General features: G+C 31.2%; 9 protein-coding genes across 9 annotated transcripts; 6 read left to right on the top strand and 3 right to left on the bottom strand.

The window, feature by feature from the left end:
• Positions 1–253: 253 nt before the first annotated feature.
• Positions 254–691, bottom strand: DLS1 (Dls1p; the record flags this gene model as incomplete). The annotated part of the gene is made up of 1 exon (XM_004181152.1): positions 254–691. One exon carries the CDS (start codon positions 689–691, stop codon positions 254–256), a length of 438 nt encoding a protein of 145 aa, XP_004181200.1.
• Positions 692–1027: 336 nt separating this feature from the next.
• PPS1 (tyrosine/serine/threonine protein phosphatase PPS1) lies at positions 1028–3088 on the top strand (the record flags this gene model as incomplete). The annotated part of the gene is made up of 1 exon (XM_004181151.1): positions 1028–3088. One exon carries the CDS (start codon positions 1028–1030, stop codon positions 3086–3088), a length of 2061 nt encoding a protein of 686 aa, XP_004181199.1.
• A 171-nt stretch (positions 3089–3259) lies between these two features.
• MRPL8 (mitochondrial 54S ribosomal protein bL17m) lies at positions 3260–4090 on the bottom strand (the record flags this gene model as incomplete). The annotated part of the gene is made up of 1 exon (XM_004181150.1): positions 3260–4090. One exon carries the CDS (start codon positions 4088–4090, stop codon positions 3260–3262), a length of 831 nt encoding a protein of 276 aa, XP_004181198.1.
• Positions 4091–4511: 421 nt separating this feature from the next.
• On the top strand, positions 4512–4763 carry COA3 (Coa3p; the record flags this gene model as incomplete). Its single annotated transcript, XM_004181149.1, has 1 exon — positions 4512–4763. The coding sequence occupies one exon, from the start codon at positions 4512–4514 to the stop codon at positions 4761–4763; it is 252 nt and encodes an 83-aa protein (XP_004181197.1).
• A 362-nt stretch (positions 4764–5125) lies between these two features.
• Positions 5126–6283, top strand: REI1 (Rei1p; the record flags this gene model as incomplete). The annotated part of the gene is made up of 1 exon (XM_004181148.1): positions 5126–6283. The coding sequence occupies one exon, from the start codon at positions 5126–5128 to the stop codon at positions 6281–6283; it is 1158 nt and encodes a 385-aa protein (XP_004181196.1).
• A 354-nt stretch (positions 6284–6637) lies between these two features.
• LAS21 (mannose-ethanolamine phosphotransferase LAS21) lies at positions 6638–9121 on the top strand (the record flags this gene model as incomplete). Its single annotated transcript, XM_004181147.1, has 1 exon — positions 6638–9121. The coding sequence occupies one exon, from the start codon at positions 6638–6640 to the stop codon at positions 9119–9121; it is 2484 nt and encodes an 827-aa protein (XP_004181195.1).
• A 467-nt stretch (positions 9122–9588) lies between these two features.
• Positions 9589–9924, top strand: MRPL37 (mitochondrial 54S ribosomal protein mL54; the record flags this gene model as incomplete). The annotated part of the gene is made up of 1 exon (XM_004181146.1): positions 9589–9924. The coding sequence occupies one exon, from the start codon at positions 9589–9591 to the stop codon at positions 9922–9924; it is 336 nt and encodes a 111-aa protein (XP_004181194.1).
• Positions 9925–10463: 539 nt separating this feature from the next.
• Positions 10464–12692, top strand: NUP82 (linker nucleoporin NUP82; the record flags this gene model as incomplete). Its single annotated transcript, XM_004181145.1, has 1 exon — positions 10464–12692. The coding sequence occupies one exon, from the start codon at positions 10464–10466 to the stop codon at positions 12690–12692; it is 2229 nt and encodes a 742-aa protein (XP_004181193.1).
• Positions 12693–12992: 300 nt separating this feature from the next.
• ZAP1 (Zap1p) lies at positions 12993–15950 on the bottom strand (the record flags this gene model as incomplete). Its single annotated transcript, XM_004181144.1, has 1 exon — positions 12993–15950. The coding sequence occupies one exon, from the start codon at positions 15948–15950 to the stop codon at positions 12993–12995; it is 2958 nt and encodes a 985-aa protein (XP_004181192.1).
• Between the last annotated feature and the right edge of the window lie 1771 nt (positions 15951–17721).

Below are 17721 nucleotides of genomic sequence, written 5' to 3'. Positions count from 1 at the left end.
GTCATTATATCGATTCAACTGTAAACAGAAAAACATAACAAAAATAACGAATTCATATATACATATATGATCCTATACACATATAAGTGTATAAATATGTTATTTAGTAGCTTTAGAGTAGCCTTATATAAAGTTTTGCTCCATGACATGATCAAGCCGTCATGATTGCATATATCCTGGACTATAGTACTATAATACTATGATTAATCAGGGGTTAGTCTTTACGAGTTGTAATTTAGTGATATGCTATTTTTCAATCGTCAATTTCCTCCACTTGCTGTGTAGTATATCTAACTTTGTTTTCTTTAACCAAAGACTTCAAGTTTTTTGTTCTTGGCACTACATCACCTAAGAATTGAAACTCTTCATATTTTACAACACACTCTGCTAAGTCCTCATAAACAAGTCTTTTATTCTTGCTCTTTGTACGAATTTGATTCAAACTTAAAGTCCTTTCCGTAAATGACTGGATAAATAATTCAGTAGTGATAGCAGTAGCAATGTATGCGAGATTACTAGTTGTCATATACTCTGGATCAGTCTTAGCTATCTTCTTGATCTTACTAATTGGTAGCTTTGGTGTTTTGTTTTTCAAATTAAGGTTAATTTGGGCTTCTTCAGCTATATCCATATTTTGAATATTACTATTCTTGCCTGCATCAATATTTTCATTGGCGTTTGCGGTGTCCATTTTCCAATAAGAATAATTCCAAAGATGTTAGTAAACCTTAGTTTTCTTTGAATATCATTCAAATATTAACTCTTCTATGTGTCAATTATTATATAAAATTCATTATATAACAATTTGTAGTATATTGCTTTAAATTGTTTTTTATTTTTTTCATATTTATTCATTTTAAAAAACGCGTGCTGACATCGCTGTACAGAATTTCTTCTCATATAACCTGAACACAAGAAATTCTTTAACCTTTCGTACTATTATTAAAATAGTAATTTAGTAGTTACTACTAAATGATCAATGTAAAACAATATATGAAAAAAATAGAAGTATAGCTACTACAAGTAAATGGCCAAATATATATCACCACTAAACTTTATTAATGAATTTGACGCTTTTTTAAAACACGATTTACCAGCGATCAATGATGTTAGACCATATCTAAATAGCACAGCTTCCAATAATATTACCTTCGCTAATAATTTCACAAATGTACATGATTCTAAGGATGATCAGCTACAATATTGGAAATGGAATGGCTCGATACTTCTAATACGAACAAGCCATTCGACGGAAAATTCATACCGTTATTTAACAAATTCTGTGGATCTACGTGATATTTATATTAACGTCCCTTCTCAAAGCTATAGAAAAATTAAGTTATTAGAGATATTTGACGTGAAATATAATCCTTCAAGAAATAGTGAGATTCAAGAATTGGTTGAGATAGGTTCTACATTTAAAGTTTTACCATGTTTTAAGAATGACCCAACTTTCAAACCCCACTATAACGTGAAGTCTCATGAATTAAGGAGGTTTGATTTACAGGCATGTAATTTTTTGAATATTGTTCAAAAGATTGTATTATACTGTAATAATTCTTGTGATATTATAGAAGACAACAAGAAATGCCCTAAATGCGAATTAGCTAAAAAATTTATTCACTCAACTTTCAATTTAGGAGGGTTCAATGCTATCCCGGAAATTTTCATACTGGAACATGATTACGAACCCACCTTTTTACCGCTACAAAACTATAAGTTGAATAGAAATCTTATCCACCGTGAACAAATTGAAATGACACAAATGACACATGCCACACCTGTGGATAATTCTATATTTGTGGGAAACTCATACGATTTGGATGGCATTCATTATTCTCCAACTACAGACAATTATCCATATTATAATATTGAATATAGTACTATATTTGAAAAAATGCAATTAAGTGAAAAAAATAAAAGCATAACAATAGGGGAATCAGATATCCATTGGGATATTACTATTGAATGCACAGTTGCAAATCAGCAGGAACAGAATAATAGTAACATACTAGATTCTGAATTTGACGAAACTAAGAGCAAGCTTAAGTTCCCAGGCGCAGGCTCATTTACTTTAGGTGGATTAAATAAAACACGCATTGAAAACATTCTAAAGTATTGCCAATTTTTGTACATTAGCAATATGTCAAATAAAAAGATATTAGTTTACTGTAGAGATGGGTATACTGAGTCATCCTTTTTAATTATAGCATTTCTGATTTTTAAATATTCTTTATCATTAACACGAGCTATATTAACATTGCATGACCTGAATAGACAGCTTTTCCTTTATCCTGGTGATATTCAAGTATTAGGCCACATTGAACCTATTTTACATGACAATTCCCCATTAAATCAAAAACAGCAACTAATTGATATCAACGCTGATAATAACCTGGCAACTAAACTGAATATTGAGATTTCATCTAACAATTTTACTGAAATATTTTTAACAAAATTACCAAGTAACTATGCCCGATTAATGAATATTAAAGGACCTTTGCCATCGAAAATATTACCCTTTTTATATCTTGGTTCGTTACATAATATTATTTATCCGGATATTTTACGTTCATTAAATATTACACATTTAATCAACATTGGGTCTTTGCCGCCTTGGCTAAATCGTACGAATAAAAATACTAACAAACAAAAATATACTACTTCTATTGAAAGTTATGAACAGTATAATATTAAAATATTATGCTTACATGACTTATTAGATAATGGAGAAATGAGCATTACCGGTTATTTTGACCAATTAATTGAATTTATAAATACTTGCAAGAGAGATTCTGGCAGGATTATCATTCAATGTGATATGGGAGTATCAAGGTCTGTGACAATTATCCTTGCATATTTAATTAAACAATATAAAATTAGTTTGATTAAATCTTATTTATACTTACGTTGCCGCAGACTTAATATTATCATTCAACCTAGCATATTATTCATGTATGAGCTATTAAAGTGGGAACACTTATGCTTAAATGAAAACAAAACTATAGATTGCAAAACTAAAAGGAGCAATGATTGGTTTTCATTGTGTATGGAAATCAGCCACTTGAATAAGATATATTCAGCATGAAAGGCATGGAATTTTTACTATAACTTCAAATAGCCAATATATAAATACACACACACATTAATCTTTGTTATATTATAAATTACTTTAATTTCAATTTTGCCGAGGAAATGTAATATTAATTTATAATTAACTTATGAAGTATTTATTTACATGTTTATTTATATTGTCATACTATGCTCTAGAGTGAGTTTCTTTAGATATAGTAGTACTTGCAGTAGGCCTTTCTACAAATTCATAGCGTTGCTTTCTTTTTTCAACTCTACTTTTATTTGGTGAGAATTTAATATTTAAGAGATCAAAGGACTTAGCTCTTTCAAGTAAATCCGTAACAAATTTTTTTTCCTTTTCAAGATCTTGTGTGGGGGGTGTATCATCCACTTCATCTTGTGTTTTAAGTCTAAGTTCTTTTACCATATTATTCCAACGTAAACTTCTAATTTCTTCTCTTGCTTTCAAAATGATGGATTCCAGTTGTTCTTGGGTCCTATTCTCCAAGGAAAGCTCTTGTTTAAATATTTTTAAATTATAATCTGAGACATCTTCAACTGAACTACACTTTTCTGACAAAGTAGCTTGAATAGCAAGCCAGAGACGTAGACTGCCTCTTTCAGTGGTTGGTATATGTCCCCTAATTATCTCCAGCACAGCCTGTGGAGCTCTATCACCCAACCTTGGTTCCAAATGGGTTAACCTTGTATTACCACCTGTCGAAGTAGCAAGTAATTGAGGATTTAAAATCTTTGGCCAAATTGAGTTGGCAGGTGGTACCAATCTTGATTGCACTTGACGAGCAGCTAGATCCCTTTGAAATTCAGTTAATTTTTCATTTTTGGCTTTCCCTACTTGCGTTAACAGACGCTCTGCCACTTTTTGTGTTTCTTTACATTTAGCTAGTGTAGAAACGATATGACCATACTGTAATAGCTGAGAAACCATGTTTCTCATCAGCATTGTCCGATGAGGTTTTGTACGTGACAGTTTTCTCATTCCTGTAACAGTCATTGTTGCTTTTGTAGTTTGTCTTTTATTTATATTCTTTCACAATATTGTATCTCAAATATATGTACAATTACGTATTACAGATATTAAAACAGTTTAACGCTTGTATTTTATTAAGTTTAGCTTTTCAAGTAGTCATTGAATGATGTGTTTGTTCCATGATCTTGTGCTAAAGTTTCTGCAAAAAAAAACCATCACGTGAGTACTCGGCTAAGAAGCCAAAATCCAGCAATTTTGAAAAACTAAAATTCGGGAATTCGTAAGGGATAAAGCGACGAGTTTTACTGTGTAAGATTATTTTAGAAGTTTGATATGCACGTATTACATATCAGCGAGCATAAAAAACGAAAATAAGTAAGGAAAGCTAGCATATATCTTTCTTCAAACACCATTAAACTACGTAAAGAATTATTTGGGTTTCACAATGTTTGAACCATCCCCATACCAGGACAGGAAAACATGGAAGATGACCCCAGCTATGATTAGAGCTAGGGAACCCTTTTTTAGAAGAAACATAATCGGTGTTTCTGTTCTACTTGGTGTATCTGCCTCAATCTATTTTTACACATACCGTTTCCTTCATAAAGATAACGATTTTGCAGATGTGCCAATTCCACCTATCGACCCTAAGGAACTGGAAACATTGAAACAAGAGTACTACAAGGATAAGAAATGAATTCTCACAGCAAATAACTAGAACCATCAGGAGTCCACCTATATATTCATCATGTATATAAATTCCTAACATTACATAAAACTATTCAATACTAATATTTATAAAACAAAACTTCCATTATCGTTATTATTATTTAATGTTATTATTCTTATTATTATAGCACGTGACCATTTCTTGATATCTTTTCTTACCGTTTTTGAAATTTCAATTTTAAGCTGAAATTGCGATGCGATGAGATGAGATGAAAATTTTAAAATATTGTAATAAAAGAGAGATATATATAGAATCTATTCTTAAATATATATACAATTATACAACATTTGTAAGACCTCACAAATAGGCTTATCTCACAATATTAATAGATGTCCGTATTTACCTGTAACTCATGTATGTTGGAGTTTCAATCGGGCCTTGATCAAAGGACCCATATGAAATCTGATTGGCATAGGTATAACTTGAAAAGACGTGTTGCAAATTTACCGCCTATCGATGAACTCACTTTCAGTTCGAAAGTACAAACCGCCTCTACACAAAATTCCACATCCTCTGATAGAAACAAAACTTCTAAAAAATCAAAGAGAGAAGCCCTTTTAGAGAAGAAAAAACAATTATTGGAATTACAGAGACAACGTAATTCACTGGCAAGTGCAGCTGCTGGAATTAGCGCTACACAATTGGAAGATACCGCTAAGACCACTAACGAAAAGACTGAAGAGATAGAACCAAAGGTAGTAGAGGAAGAAGAGTCGCAAGAACAACTAGCTGAACGTTTGATGAAAATTAAGTTGGCAAATAAAGTGGATATTCCATTAGAAACATGCTTATTTTGTCAACCTAGTAAGCCATTTGAATCATTTGATAAATGTCTAGATCATATGTTTAGAAACCACGGTTTTTACATTCCTGAACAAAAATATTTACAAGATAAAGAAGGTTTAGTTCACTATTTATCCGAAAAAATTGGGTTGGGTAATGTTTGTATTGTTTGTAATTACCAAGGTAGAACCTTGGAAGCTACCAGACAACACATGCTAGCAAAAAGACATTGCAAAATCCCTTATGAAAATGAAGATGAAAAATTAGAAATTTCTGAATTTTATGATTTCTCAGAAACCTATGCTAAGCCAGTTGTTATTTCAGAAGCCGATATTAAGGAAGCTGATAATGATGATTGGGAAGATGTTGATTCTGATGAAAATTCTGACGATGAAGAAGCTCCTACTGAATACTTATATCATGACGGTATGGAATTACATTTGCCAAATGGGTATAAAATTGGTCACCGTTCATTACAACGTTATTATAAACAAAACTTGAGACCAGAGCGTGTATTAACAGAAGGCCAAGGTACTTTAGTGGCTGCTGAAACAAGATCTTTCCTCACTCCAATAGATAAAAGATCAGTCGTTGCTCAACAAAGAGCTTGGAAATCCGAAGTCCATGACAAAAAGAGGGATGATAAGAGGGCTGCTAAATTTGTTAATAATCAACCTCATTATAGAGACCAATTGTTACAATGATTTTATATGACCTTTAATTTTTGATATATTCAAATATTTTGTGTAAGTTTCAAAGTGCCTACCTACATTAACTACATTACTGTACACTAGTTTCAACATTTTATCTCACAATTAATTAATAACCTTCATAATTACATACGTATATATGCTTGCATATCTTTTAAAACACATACTTTTTAACTTCCATCCTGCTTTTATTATGGTTATACGCGTAACGCGAAAAGCTGAAATATTTTAGTATTTTACTAAACAATGAAGTATATAAATATTTAAAGATCAAAGCGTATCCTTTAAGAAAACTATTTAATTAATTACAGCATTCTAAACAACTCCCAATAAAATTTATTAGTTGAGATGAGGTTTAAAAGTTTGCTGATTTGTCTCAGTTTACAATTAGCAGCAGTTTTCATATTCTGTATTGGGTTTTTTCCTCAGAAAAGTGTTTTAAATGGCTCCTCCACCTTTCAAATTGAAAAATCTCTCCAACAAGAGGCTCCACCGGTATTTTCCAAACTTATTCTAGTAGTTATTGATGCTTTGAGATCCGATTTTATATTTGATTCCAATATCTCTAATTTCCCATTTACACATTCTTTATTAAATAACGGGAATGCATGGGGGTTCACTGCATATTCTAACCCTCCCACTGTAACTTTACCAAGATTGAAAGGCCTTACTACAGGATCAACACCAAATTTCTTAGATGCAATTCTAAATGTTGCTGAAGATGATAATTCTTCAAATTTGAAAGATCAAGACTCTCTTTTAAATCAGTTTTATTTAAATAATAAAAAAATAAGATTCTTTGGTGATGATACTTGGCTAAAGCTTTTCCCATTAGACTATTTTGAGGAACATGAGGGTACTAATTCTTTCTTTGTAAGCGATTTTACCCAAGTTGATAATAACGTTACAAGACATATTCCAAAACAACTTCAAGAAAAAAATGATTGGGATGTGCTGATCTTACATTATTTAGGTCTAGACCACATTGGTCATAAAGGTGGCCCTCGTTCTAAGTTTATGCCTACAAAACATGAAGAAATGGATGGGATAATAAGACAGTTATATGAGAATTTAGATAACGATGGTCTATTATGCATTTTAGGTGATCATGGAATGAATGAACTAGGTAATCATGGTGGTTCTTCAAATGGTGAAACATCTGCAGCTATGGTATTTGCTTCTCCAAAGCTATCTAACTTTGAATTACCCTCAAAACAAAAAGAAATAAAACTCCCAATTACTAAACCATCTGAAGATGAAAATTCTTTCAAATACCTCACAGAAATTCAACAAGTTGATTTTGTCCCAACTATTGCCACATTATTTAATTTACCAATTCCCCGAAATAGTGTGGGTATTATAATTGAGCCATTACTAAAGTTGTTAAGAAATTCTAAATTAGAATCTATTAAATTAAAAGAAAATTATAAGCAATTATTGGATTTAGCTCACATTCACAGTACCATGGATGATATTTCTTCATTAGAAGATTTTGAGCTGTTTACCAAAATGGTATCTATTCAAGAAGACTTAACAAGATCTGCAACTAACTATTTCTATGAATTCTTAGCTGCAGGAATAATTTCTTCGATCATTGGGACTATTCTTTATGCCGTATTGATTACTAAGGATTTAAAATTTAATGGAATTGAAATAATTTCTATAATTATTTCATTGCTAATTGGGTTATCTATGTTTGGCAGTAGTTTTGTAGAAGAGGAGCATCAAATCTGGTGGTGGATTGTCACTGGCCTTATAACTTTGTCATTATATCTAAAACCAAATACTAAATTACTACACTTGACACTATTTATTTGTGTTAGACTAATTAGAGGATGGAATAACAGTGGGCAGAAATATGTTTACGAAAGTACTATATCAAACATTTTAAGTCGAATTGAATATAAAGATATGCAGTGGTATTTAATTTTAGCCACTATTACATTTGTTTCATTTAATGATTCTATGAAGAACCTTCCAACTTTTGCAATGTCATTATCCCTAGGTGTATTGGTTTTCAGTTTTAAAGTTTCCTGGTCAATCACTAATGGTGAAAAAGTACCGTTTGTAATTAAAGACATGGCAAGAACAGTTGTCAAATTACTTTTCCCAGACGAAAGTAAGGATATAATTTTTTCTTTAGCACTGAATCCACTAGCTCAATTATTTTTTCATTGTACACTAGGATTTTTAGTTATAAAGCTACTAATTCAAAAACTAAAAATCGATAAAACGGTTGATAACATATTTGATGAATTAACAAAAGTTATGAATCTCGTAGCCATTATGCAAACAAGACCTTCAAATATTCCAATGTTTTGTGTTTTTGAAATTATGAAAATGATTTTGGTTAAAATAATAAAACATGATTATAATTCTAACCCATATGTAACATCTATCGCGTCATTAGTTTTACAGCATTTCACTTTCTTTCAATTCGGCGGCACTAATTCTATAGCAACGGTCGATTTATCAAACGCCTATAATGGTGTGTCAGAAAACTATAATATTTACTATGTTGGGCTGTTGATGACTATCGCAAATTTTGCACCATCAATTTATTGGGCTGTATTTTCCTGGGATATTCTCTATTCTTATGATACTAATTCCATCCTAAGAAGACAAAATTTTATGAAAAGTAAGGTATTGCCCTTATTATTTTATTTCATAATTGGTTGCTTTTTATTTTTATCATGTTTTATTCTAAGATATCATTTATTTATTTGGAGCGTTTTTAGCCCGAAGTTATGCTACTACGTTGCATGGAGTATATTTATGAATTGCATTGTAGGCTGGGTATTTGAAGGCATTTTAGTGCTTGCTCATTGGTAACATTGAAAAAAGTCTATTACTTATAGATATATTGTAAATTATAGTTGGCATAGTTAGGGTATACTAAATATACTTATTTTTTACATGTTATTCAATATAACTATATAAAAACATATAATGTAAAATATGGTTGATGAGAGTGGCGAACTAAAAGACTCTTATCATCACACACTAAATACAGGTGTAATTTATTGTAGACATACTTCATTGACAAATATAATGCTTGTAGTGAATTATTCTAGTTGAATGTGGATAAATTTTTTAATACTCTCTCTTCTTCAATTTCTGACGTCTCTTCAGATTTCTCCAGAATCGCGGCGTATTTTTTTTGAAATAAAGTATATAGAAAATTACACTACCACTACATCAGAAGCTTCTAAAATAAAACTGTAAAGAAGGTAGCTGGCTCTTAACTCTCACAATTTTTCAACATTATATCGTCTATATTCACATCTAGTTTTGGAACAATGTTTGCCAGACGTTCCCTCAGTACCTTTGCAAATAGATTACTTCAACAAGAACTCATGCCAGCTGCTAAAGCAGCTGCCAAAAAAACCCCTCAACAAGCAATTAAATCTTCATGTCCTGCAGGAACAGAACTCCGCTTAAATGTATATAAAGATGGCAAAGATCCCGTAGCACTGGAAGATGAGAAATATCCCCCATGGCTCTGGTCAATCTTAACTCCTTCAAATAATAAAAATCCTTCTCCAATGGAAGCTATTGCACAAAGGAAGAAAGTATTACGAAAGAATAACAGAGATCGTATAAAACAGAATAACTTTTTGAAACAACTGAAATAACTTTCAATATTTAAGCCCCTTCTAACGATTCGCCAGCAGGTTTTAGTTATCGTTGGGATTTATAATGCATATTTTCCATTCTGCTCATGTAAATAAAGGACTAATAAATAATCTAGCTATCTCTACGTAACTCTATATAACAGATTTAAAAACATAGTCGAAAATTTTGTACCAACTTCCACGCGAGTTTAGTTAGCGTTAAAGGATTAACATTTTCTTGTTAGAGACATACTACACTTCTAATAAATACAATAGTATACACATGGAAGTATTAAAAGGCTGCCAAATATGTGAGTATGATAATCACAGATTTTAATCTTTTATTCATATATTATTATTATTATCAAGAAGGATATTGATTGTTCTTGAAATTTCGGTAATTGAAGTTAGTGATAATTTCTGAAAATACAACTTAACTCATCGGGAATTTTCAATGCAATAAATACAAGCTTTAAAAAGAGAACAATTAGCTCAATTTATTAAAGATCGAAGTCGTTTTGAGTTATATAACTAATCCACAACCATTACTAGATTTCCAAATGACAACTAGCATTGAATCGACTTATTTGGAGGGTCACAACCCTACGTCTCATCCTATCTTTAAGAGAAATTATCTATCATCCTCTTTTCAAGAAACATCTCCTAGATTTTTTTTCACCACAAATAGGGACAATAGAGTAGTTGTCGTTCAAGATGGTTCTATAAGATGGTGCTATACATTTAGTCAAAATTATCATTCTTATACGATTGCATCTAGAAATTTTGATATTAAAGATTCATTAATTAGTAACTCAGGATCATTCGTATGTTATTATTCAGATACTGACATTAGTATCATGGAGATCCCATGGTCTCATTCTAATTCAGTAAATGCTTCAAGCAGCCACTGTATTCAAAAATATCGGTACTCTTTCAAGAAATATTCTTTAACCGTTAAGCAAGTTCTTTTCCACCCATTAGCAACTTTAGAGTCTTGCTTGGTGGTTTTGCTTTCTGATGACACAATTGTTTTTATTGATTTCTCAAAATCTTTCGACTTATTATCATCTGACTATATTTTAAATAAAAAGTCTAAATCTATTGGTCTTTCTAGCCAAATATCGGATATTCAAAGTTTAACATTTAGTCAAGATGGCTTAACATTATATGCATTAAGCTCATCTGCTGCTACTGACGTATATGCCTTTTATCCATGCTTACCACCTTCGGCTCAATTTTCTTTGGAACAATTGGAAAACTTAGTTAATAAATCGGTAGTACAATATGAGGAATTACGTGAAGATGATCCAACAGCACTGAAAATAAATATAATTAAGCAACTAAAATTTACCAGTGATCTATATAAAAAGGGTAAGAGAGCTCTAGAAGAAGATACTGACTCTAAAACCTGGAAATATGATGTACCTTTAGAATACCGTTTAATTAGGCCTCAGGGCCCTTTCACAATCTCACCATTCCCGGATTCTCTATATTATTCATCTCCAACACATATAGTGTCAGTTCCTATCGATACAACCAATGAATTGCTTGTATTATCATTTAGTGATGGGTCTGTTGTTAGTTTGTTCCAAGATTTGGAATTGACTATGTCTTGGGATCAAGATAACTTTAATGAAAACAATTCATTAGTATTATTAGAATTAATTAAAACCAAGGAACAGAATATTCGTAAATTGACCACTTATGCGCACCAATACGGTACGTTTTATATATTGGGCTCCGTTAAAAATTTCGAAGTATTGACATCTCATTGGTCATCAACTTTGGCCATATGTATCAAATCTTCTGATATCAGAGATTTATCAAACCTGCTAATTAAAAGTGTAATCAAACCATTCGATAATGCTGCATATGAGTTAACTTCTGGTGGCTGGTGGTGTTCTCCTACAATTTCATCTTTACTATTTATAAATAAATCAACGGTTATAGAGCTTAATGAGAAACCAAAATTACTTCTATCAGATGATACTACCCATCTTTTGACTTCGGAGCTAGCTCAGAAATATATTCCACCATTAGAAGACAAAATATTCAAAATTGAACTTCCAATGGGTATTCTAATATCCGATTTAAATAATATGAATACGGTTTTTAAGGAGGAGTCCAATAAGCAATTGACAATTCCAATCCCTTCGCAGGAAAGAAACGTTACTTTATTTAATAAAACGAATGAGAATCAACTTGAAACTTTAACAAAGATTTCAAAAGTTATAGGTATCAAGATCTCTATGGGACAAAGCCTGGGATTTGGCATATATAATAAAATTCTAGACCAGCAAAATATCGTTGAATTACAATTAAGGCAGACCCAACGTTTACTAGAAAAAGAAAAGATTTTGAATACCAAATATAACGAACAAGCAGACAAATTGCGTGCGTTTACTGAAAGACAAGAAAAATTAATGTCTCGATTACTCATTATGAATGAGAAACTGAAAAAGGCTGACCTTGACACCAACTTATTAAATATATCCATTAGTAAAAAGGAATTGGAATTCTTCAAGGAAATTAGAAAACAAGTTTTATTATTTAATGAATTTGTTCATAAACAGAAGGATCAACACGATACTCTTCTCTTTATTAAAAAAGAATTAATCCGTATTAAGGGTGAAAATGCCATTGTCGATGAAAATGACTTCAAGCAATGGGATAGGTTGAGAGATATGTTGCATGATGATGCTACTACTATCGAAACATGCACTGAAAGTATCAAAAATATCAACTTTGATCTTGATAGAGCATTGAAAAAAGATTCTCTCTCAATCTAATCTAATCTAATGAAATCTAGAAGCTACATTGATGCTTATTTTTTCTAATAGATATTATCTATTAGTTTTTCCTAAAAAATAAAAAATTATATATATATATATATATATATTGTCATATATATTGATATACTATAATAGATTTAGATTTGAATATTAAAGTCTAAATCCATTTAATAAATAGATATAAACAAAATTAAGGGATTGTTCATTTAGAAAAAAACGTCACATGTTTTTCTTTTTATTTATTTTCAAAAGTAAAATAATTTAGTTCAAAATATAAAAGGAAACCATATATTAGTATTAAATACCCATTTTTTCATGCTGGTGAACTTTCATGTGCTTACTGTAGTTAGATGATTCTACAAATCTTTTACCGCAAACTTTACATTCAAATGGTTTTTCTCCGGTATGCGTACGAACATGAATTTTTAATGAGCTGGAGATAGAAAAACTTTTCCCACATATTTCACACTTATATGGCTTCTCTCCTGAATGAGTACGATAATGCTGAATTAAAGTTTCTTTGCTTGAAAAACATCTTGAACACACATCACATTTAAAAGGTTTAAACCCCGAATGTGTCTTCAGATGACGTAAAATCTTTTGTCTTTGTTTAAAAACCTTGTGACAATTGTGCCATTTACATTCATACGAATTTTTACCTCTTGGCAAATGAAAATTTTCTAAGTGATTGCTTAGTTCTTCCGGAGTAGCAAATACATCAGTACAATCTTCCCAATGACATTGTAATTTAACATTCCCAGAATTCACACCCTTCACATTTTTACTAGAGTTCTTCGTACCTATTTTTGGAGTATATTCATCTTTAACAAAACTAGAAGAATTTGCTTTATTTTCATCTTTTATATTATGAGCTAATTTATCATTACAATGCAGTGAGTGATGAAATAATTTATCTTTTTCCCAATTCTCTTCTTCTACTTTTGGATTTTTAAATTTAATATCAAAATTGATACCATGATCTGTGTTAATATGATTTATTAAAGTACAAATATCATTCGATTGAGTTTGACAATCCTTCCATTGACAGTCAAAATTTCTTTTTGCGTCCTGCTTTTGAGCTTCAATTGCCAAATGCTCATGTAAAATGTGACTTTGTAAATCAAACAAACTTTTAAATTTCCTTGAACAATTTTCCCATTTACATACAATATCACTATCCTCAATATTTTCTTGATTTTTAAAATTCCAATTAAAGCCTATAACATTTTTTTCTTTTGCTGGTTTCTTTTGATTTATAAGTGATTTATTTAAAATAGAACCATTTCCATTAATAATATGCTGTTGTACAAAAGAAGATTGCTGACTTTGATTTTGATTTTCAATACTAGAACTACTATGTGAAATTCTTATTGGTTCCTTGTTTATTTGTGATTTGGCAACCATATCTTCCCTACGCCTTTCATAACTGAATTTCTGTTGAGCAGGTGAAGCATTGGAAATTATTAATGATGAAGCATTTTGGTTACTGCTATTTTTAGACGGCTTTGTAACCTTAGCTTGATGAGGGTGAAGATGTATAAAGTGATGATGATGAGCAAAATGATTAGTAGATTTTAGCTTTTCAGTAGTATATGATTTTGGGCTTTTATTAAAATTCTCCAGAAGATTTACAACTTGAGGGGGCGTGTTTTCTTCAGTTCCCGTAGGAGTATTATTATTATGATAATTTTCATGATTATGAGAATGTGAATGAAGATTATTAACATGATTCATATGCTGAGCGAATGGTAAGTCATATAATGAGGAGATGCTACATAAATCTTCCATTATTTTCATATCCATTTTAGAATTAACTACGTGCTCATGTTGCTGCGGCACCATTGAAACGACAGGTGTTGCAGTGGAGCTAGTTGTTGTATTTGATATGGAGTTAGTATGTGGTGTTACAGTAGAATCATTAATTCCATTCTTTTGATACATAGAATTACCCTCTGTATTTGAAGAAACAAATTGTTTTTCATAATTTGGTTTTGAATTATTACTATTATATGTCGAACAATTGGATTGCTCGCATGTTAAATCACAGTCGATGGTCGGTAGTTGATTTAAAGCTAAATGACGAACATTTTGAGATAAGTCAGAATAATATTGATTTGAATTCTGTATTGAAGGTATCGTATTTGAATGTTCTATTTGTGAATGAGCATTATTATTATTATTATGTAATTGTAATAGAGTTGAATCGAAATAACTACTTGGTAATTCTGTATAGATATTTAAATCATTAAAAGTAGAGTCATTAAAAATATTCATTTGACCTTCAGAATTACTAGCACTTGACACTTGAGTATTATGACTTGTATTAGAATTGTTATTATTCGACACACTCGAATTTTGATTTCGATGATGATTATGAGTAGAATCGGTACAATTATAAAAATGACTATCATTGCCATGATCCATGTCACAACAAACTTCTAAGACTTTTGAATTTCTATTACACGAATCTATCTCGCAGGAAGTATTTGCCTTATCATCATCAGATATCGGTGGAGTGTTTAGATCGGAAGCTACTTTTGGTTTCTTATTAGCAGGAGGGTTTACAATCATTAAGTCAGTGGCATAAGCATTTGTGCTTAGCACTTTCGTATTACCGGAAGATTTTGTATTTGTTCCTTGTGAATTATTATTAGTATTAGCAGTGATATCGTTATTATGATTACTGCTCGTAGTACTTAAATTAGTCCTATTTGATAATGATTGAGTTAAGTTATTAAATGAATTAATATCTATACTAAAGTCTGTGGCTTCCATGTTCGATAGCAAACGATTTGAGTCTGAATTTATCAAATCATGATAATCTATGAATTCGAAATGCTGACAATCCATTATACTAGATTTATCAACCATACTATTTGTATTATCTGAATTTGGGAATGTGTTATTAGAAGTATTACTTGCGTTTCGCAAATTAGAATTATTATTATTGTCAGTATTATTATTCCCAATGCTATTGCTACCAGTATTATTGCTATTATTATTATTGTTGTTGTTGGTTGTAGAATCGTTCCCCGATGTTGAAGTAGCAGAAGAATAAGAAGTGGGTATATTATCGTTATTGTCTAAAATATCCCCAGCCGTAGTGCTATTTACAGATGTCGAAGAATTCATAGACGATATGTTATTAGAATTATTATTTGAAGATAGTCTATGTACATGACCATGTATATAAGTCATGTTGTCATAATTATGAATGTGGCCATGAACGAACCCCTCGCCTTGAATATTTGGCATGTTTACAGCAGTATCTATCTTAATGGCAGTTGTGGAGAATAATAATGACAATTAAATATTTTGTTTGCAATTAAAAAAAATATATTTTTTAACAACAAATATGGCAATTTAATTTGATAGCAGGTAAGAATATACAGATAAGATGTCTTTTGTAAAAAAAAAGTATTATAAGTTTGGGATATGAAAATTAATTTCGTAGTAATGGAATTGAATGACGAGAAATTAAAATAAAAAGAAAAACGTCAGTGCTTTCTAGTTACCCCAAATAGATATTGTTATTGGCTAATAAAAGTTCTAGAGACGTATCTTATCATATAACACCTCCACCCAGTAGATGTAGTAATGTATTGATCGACACAAAAGTATTAGTTAGATGGAACGTGCCTTTGAATTTGTAAGCAATAAAAGTAACAAACGAAACAGATAATACGGTGAAATATGGAGAAAAGAAGAATATATTAACACTGCAGAAGTGTGTCTCAGTATAAATGAACGTAGAGAAACAGTAATTCAAGAGAAAGAAAGAAAGAAAGAAAAAAAATTAATAAAAGTAAAAGTTACAGTAGTAAGCAACGGCTAGAAGAGTAAGTTGCAGAAGAGATATTAAACGCCGATATCACTCAATTAAAATATCTTTGGATATAAAAACGGACTAAAATCTCAGTAGTAAAGAGTGATGAATAATATACTCTGATGTGCTTTGCATAAAAATAATGATCTGGTCTAATTTCACCGGAGGATAAATTCGATGACTATTCCAAACGCTTACTTTTCTTTATTTCATGACAATGAGATAACAAAGAAAAGACAAGTGTATTGGGGAGATACAAAAAGTAAGGGTTGAAAAAAACGATGAGGGAATGATAGACGAAATTCTAGTTGTCATCTTCTTGGTATAGAGTATATACTCCTGTTTCCAATCATAGTGGTCTTTTCTAAAGCTTGATATCGATGGATTGCATCTCTATAGTAGTCAATGCTCTACGTGCAAATCTACCTTCAGGGTTATCGGCATGAATATCCCGAATCCCAAAAAGACGTTAAGATTGAAAATTGGTAAATTAAGGAATTCCCGGAAAGTGCAAAAAGTACTACCAATAAAGAAATAAGGATTAATCTGGAAAAAGATGCGTATTGACAATTTTTTAAAGTATCGATTTAATAAGTAGGAGATTACGAGCAGTGCTAATAGTCATTTAGTAGCAAGAGATGATATCTTGGGGTCAGACCAACCACCGTAGTGATGATGAAGTCTCGTGCAAACTGTGGATGTCGAATGCTCTTAGGAAGTGTGTAAAAGCTTGATATAGGAACGTCTAGGACTGAACAGGATAAACGTTTTGATACCGGGTAAGGCACGGCTACATAAAAACACCCACATTTGGCGTATGAGATTAATATAGGTAAAGGAACCAGTTATATTGGAATATTAACCTGATGACAAACAAAGAAACAGGAATCATCCTCGACTCCAAAGCAATCTCTATCCGCGAAAAATAGGGTACGAGGCGTGAAGAACAAGGAGTTCATCTACGAATAGTCCCTTTCGCCTCTTGAAAGCATAACTTTGTTTGGGCAATGGCAATATAGCAAATTGCAATGGAGTATACGCAACTGTCAGAGTGATGTCCTTTGCCTACTGTCACGGTAAATATAAATGATGGCTGCCATTTTCGGAAATTTTATTTAGACTCCTTTTAACTCTGTCTACAGACTATCTAAACATGGTGTATATGTTTCTTAACTATTTTTATTTTTTTTTTCTATTTTT

This window comes from Henningerozyma blattae, chromosome 6 (assembly GCF_000315915.1).
Source record: "Henningerozyma blattae CBS 6284 chromosome 6, complete genome".
Classification (NCBI taxonomy): domain Eukaryota; kingdom Fungi; phylum Ascomycota; class Saccharomycetes; order Saccharomycetales; family Saccharomycetaceae; genus Henningerozyma; species Henningerozyma blattae.
This window is presented reverse-complemented; position numbering and strand designations above follow the sequence as displayed.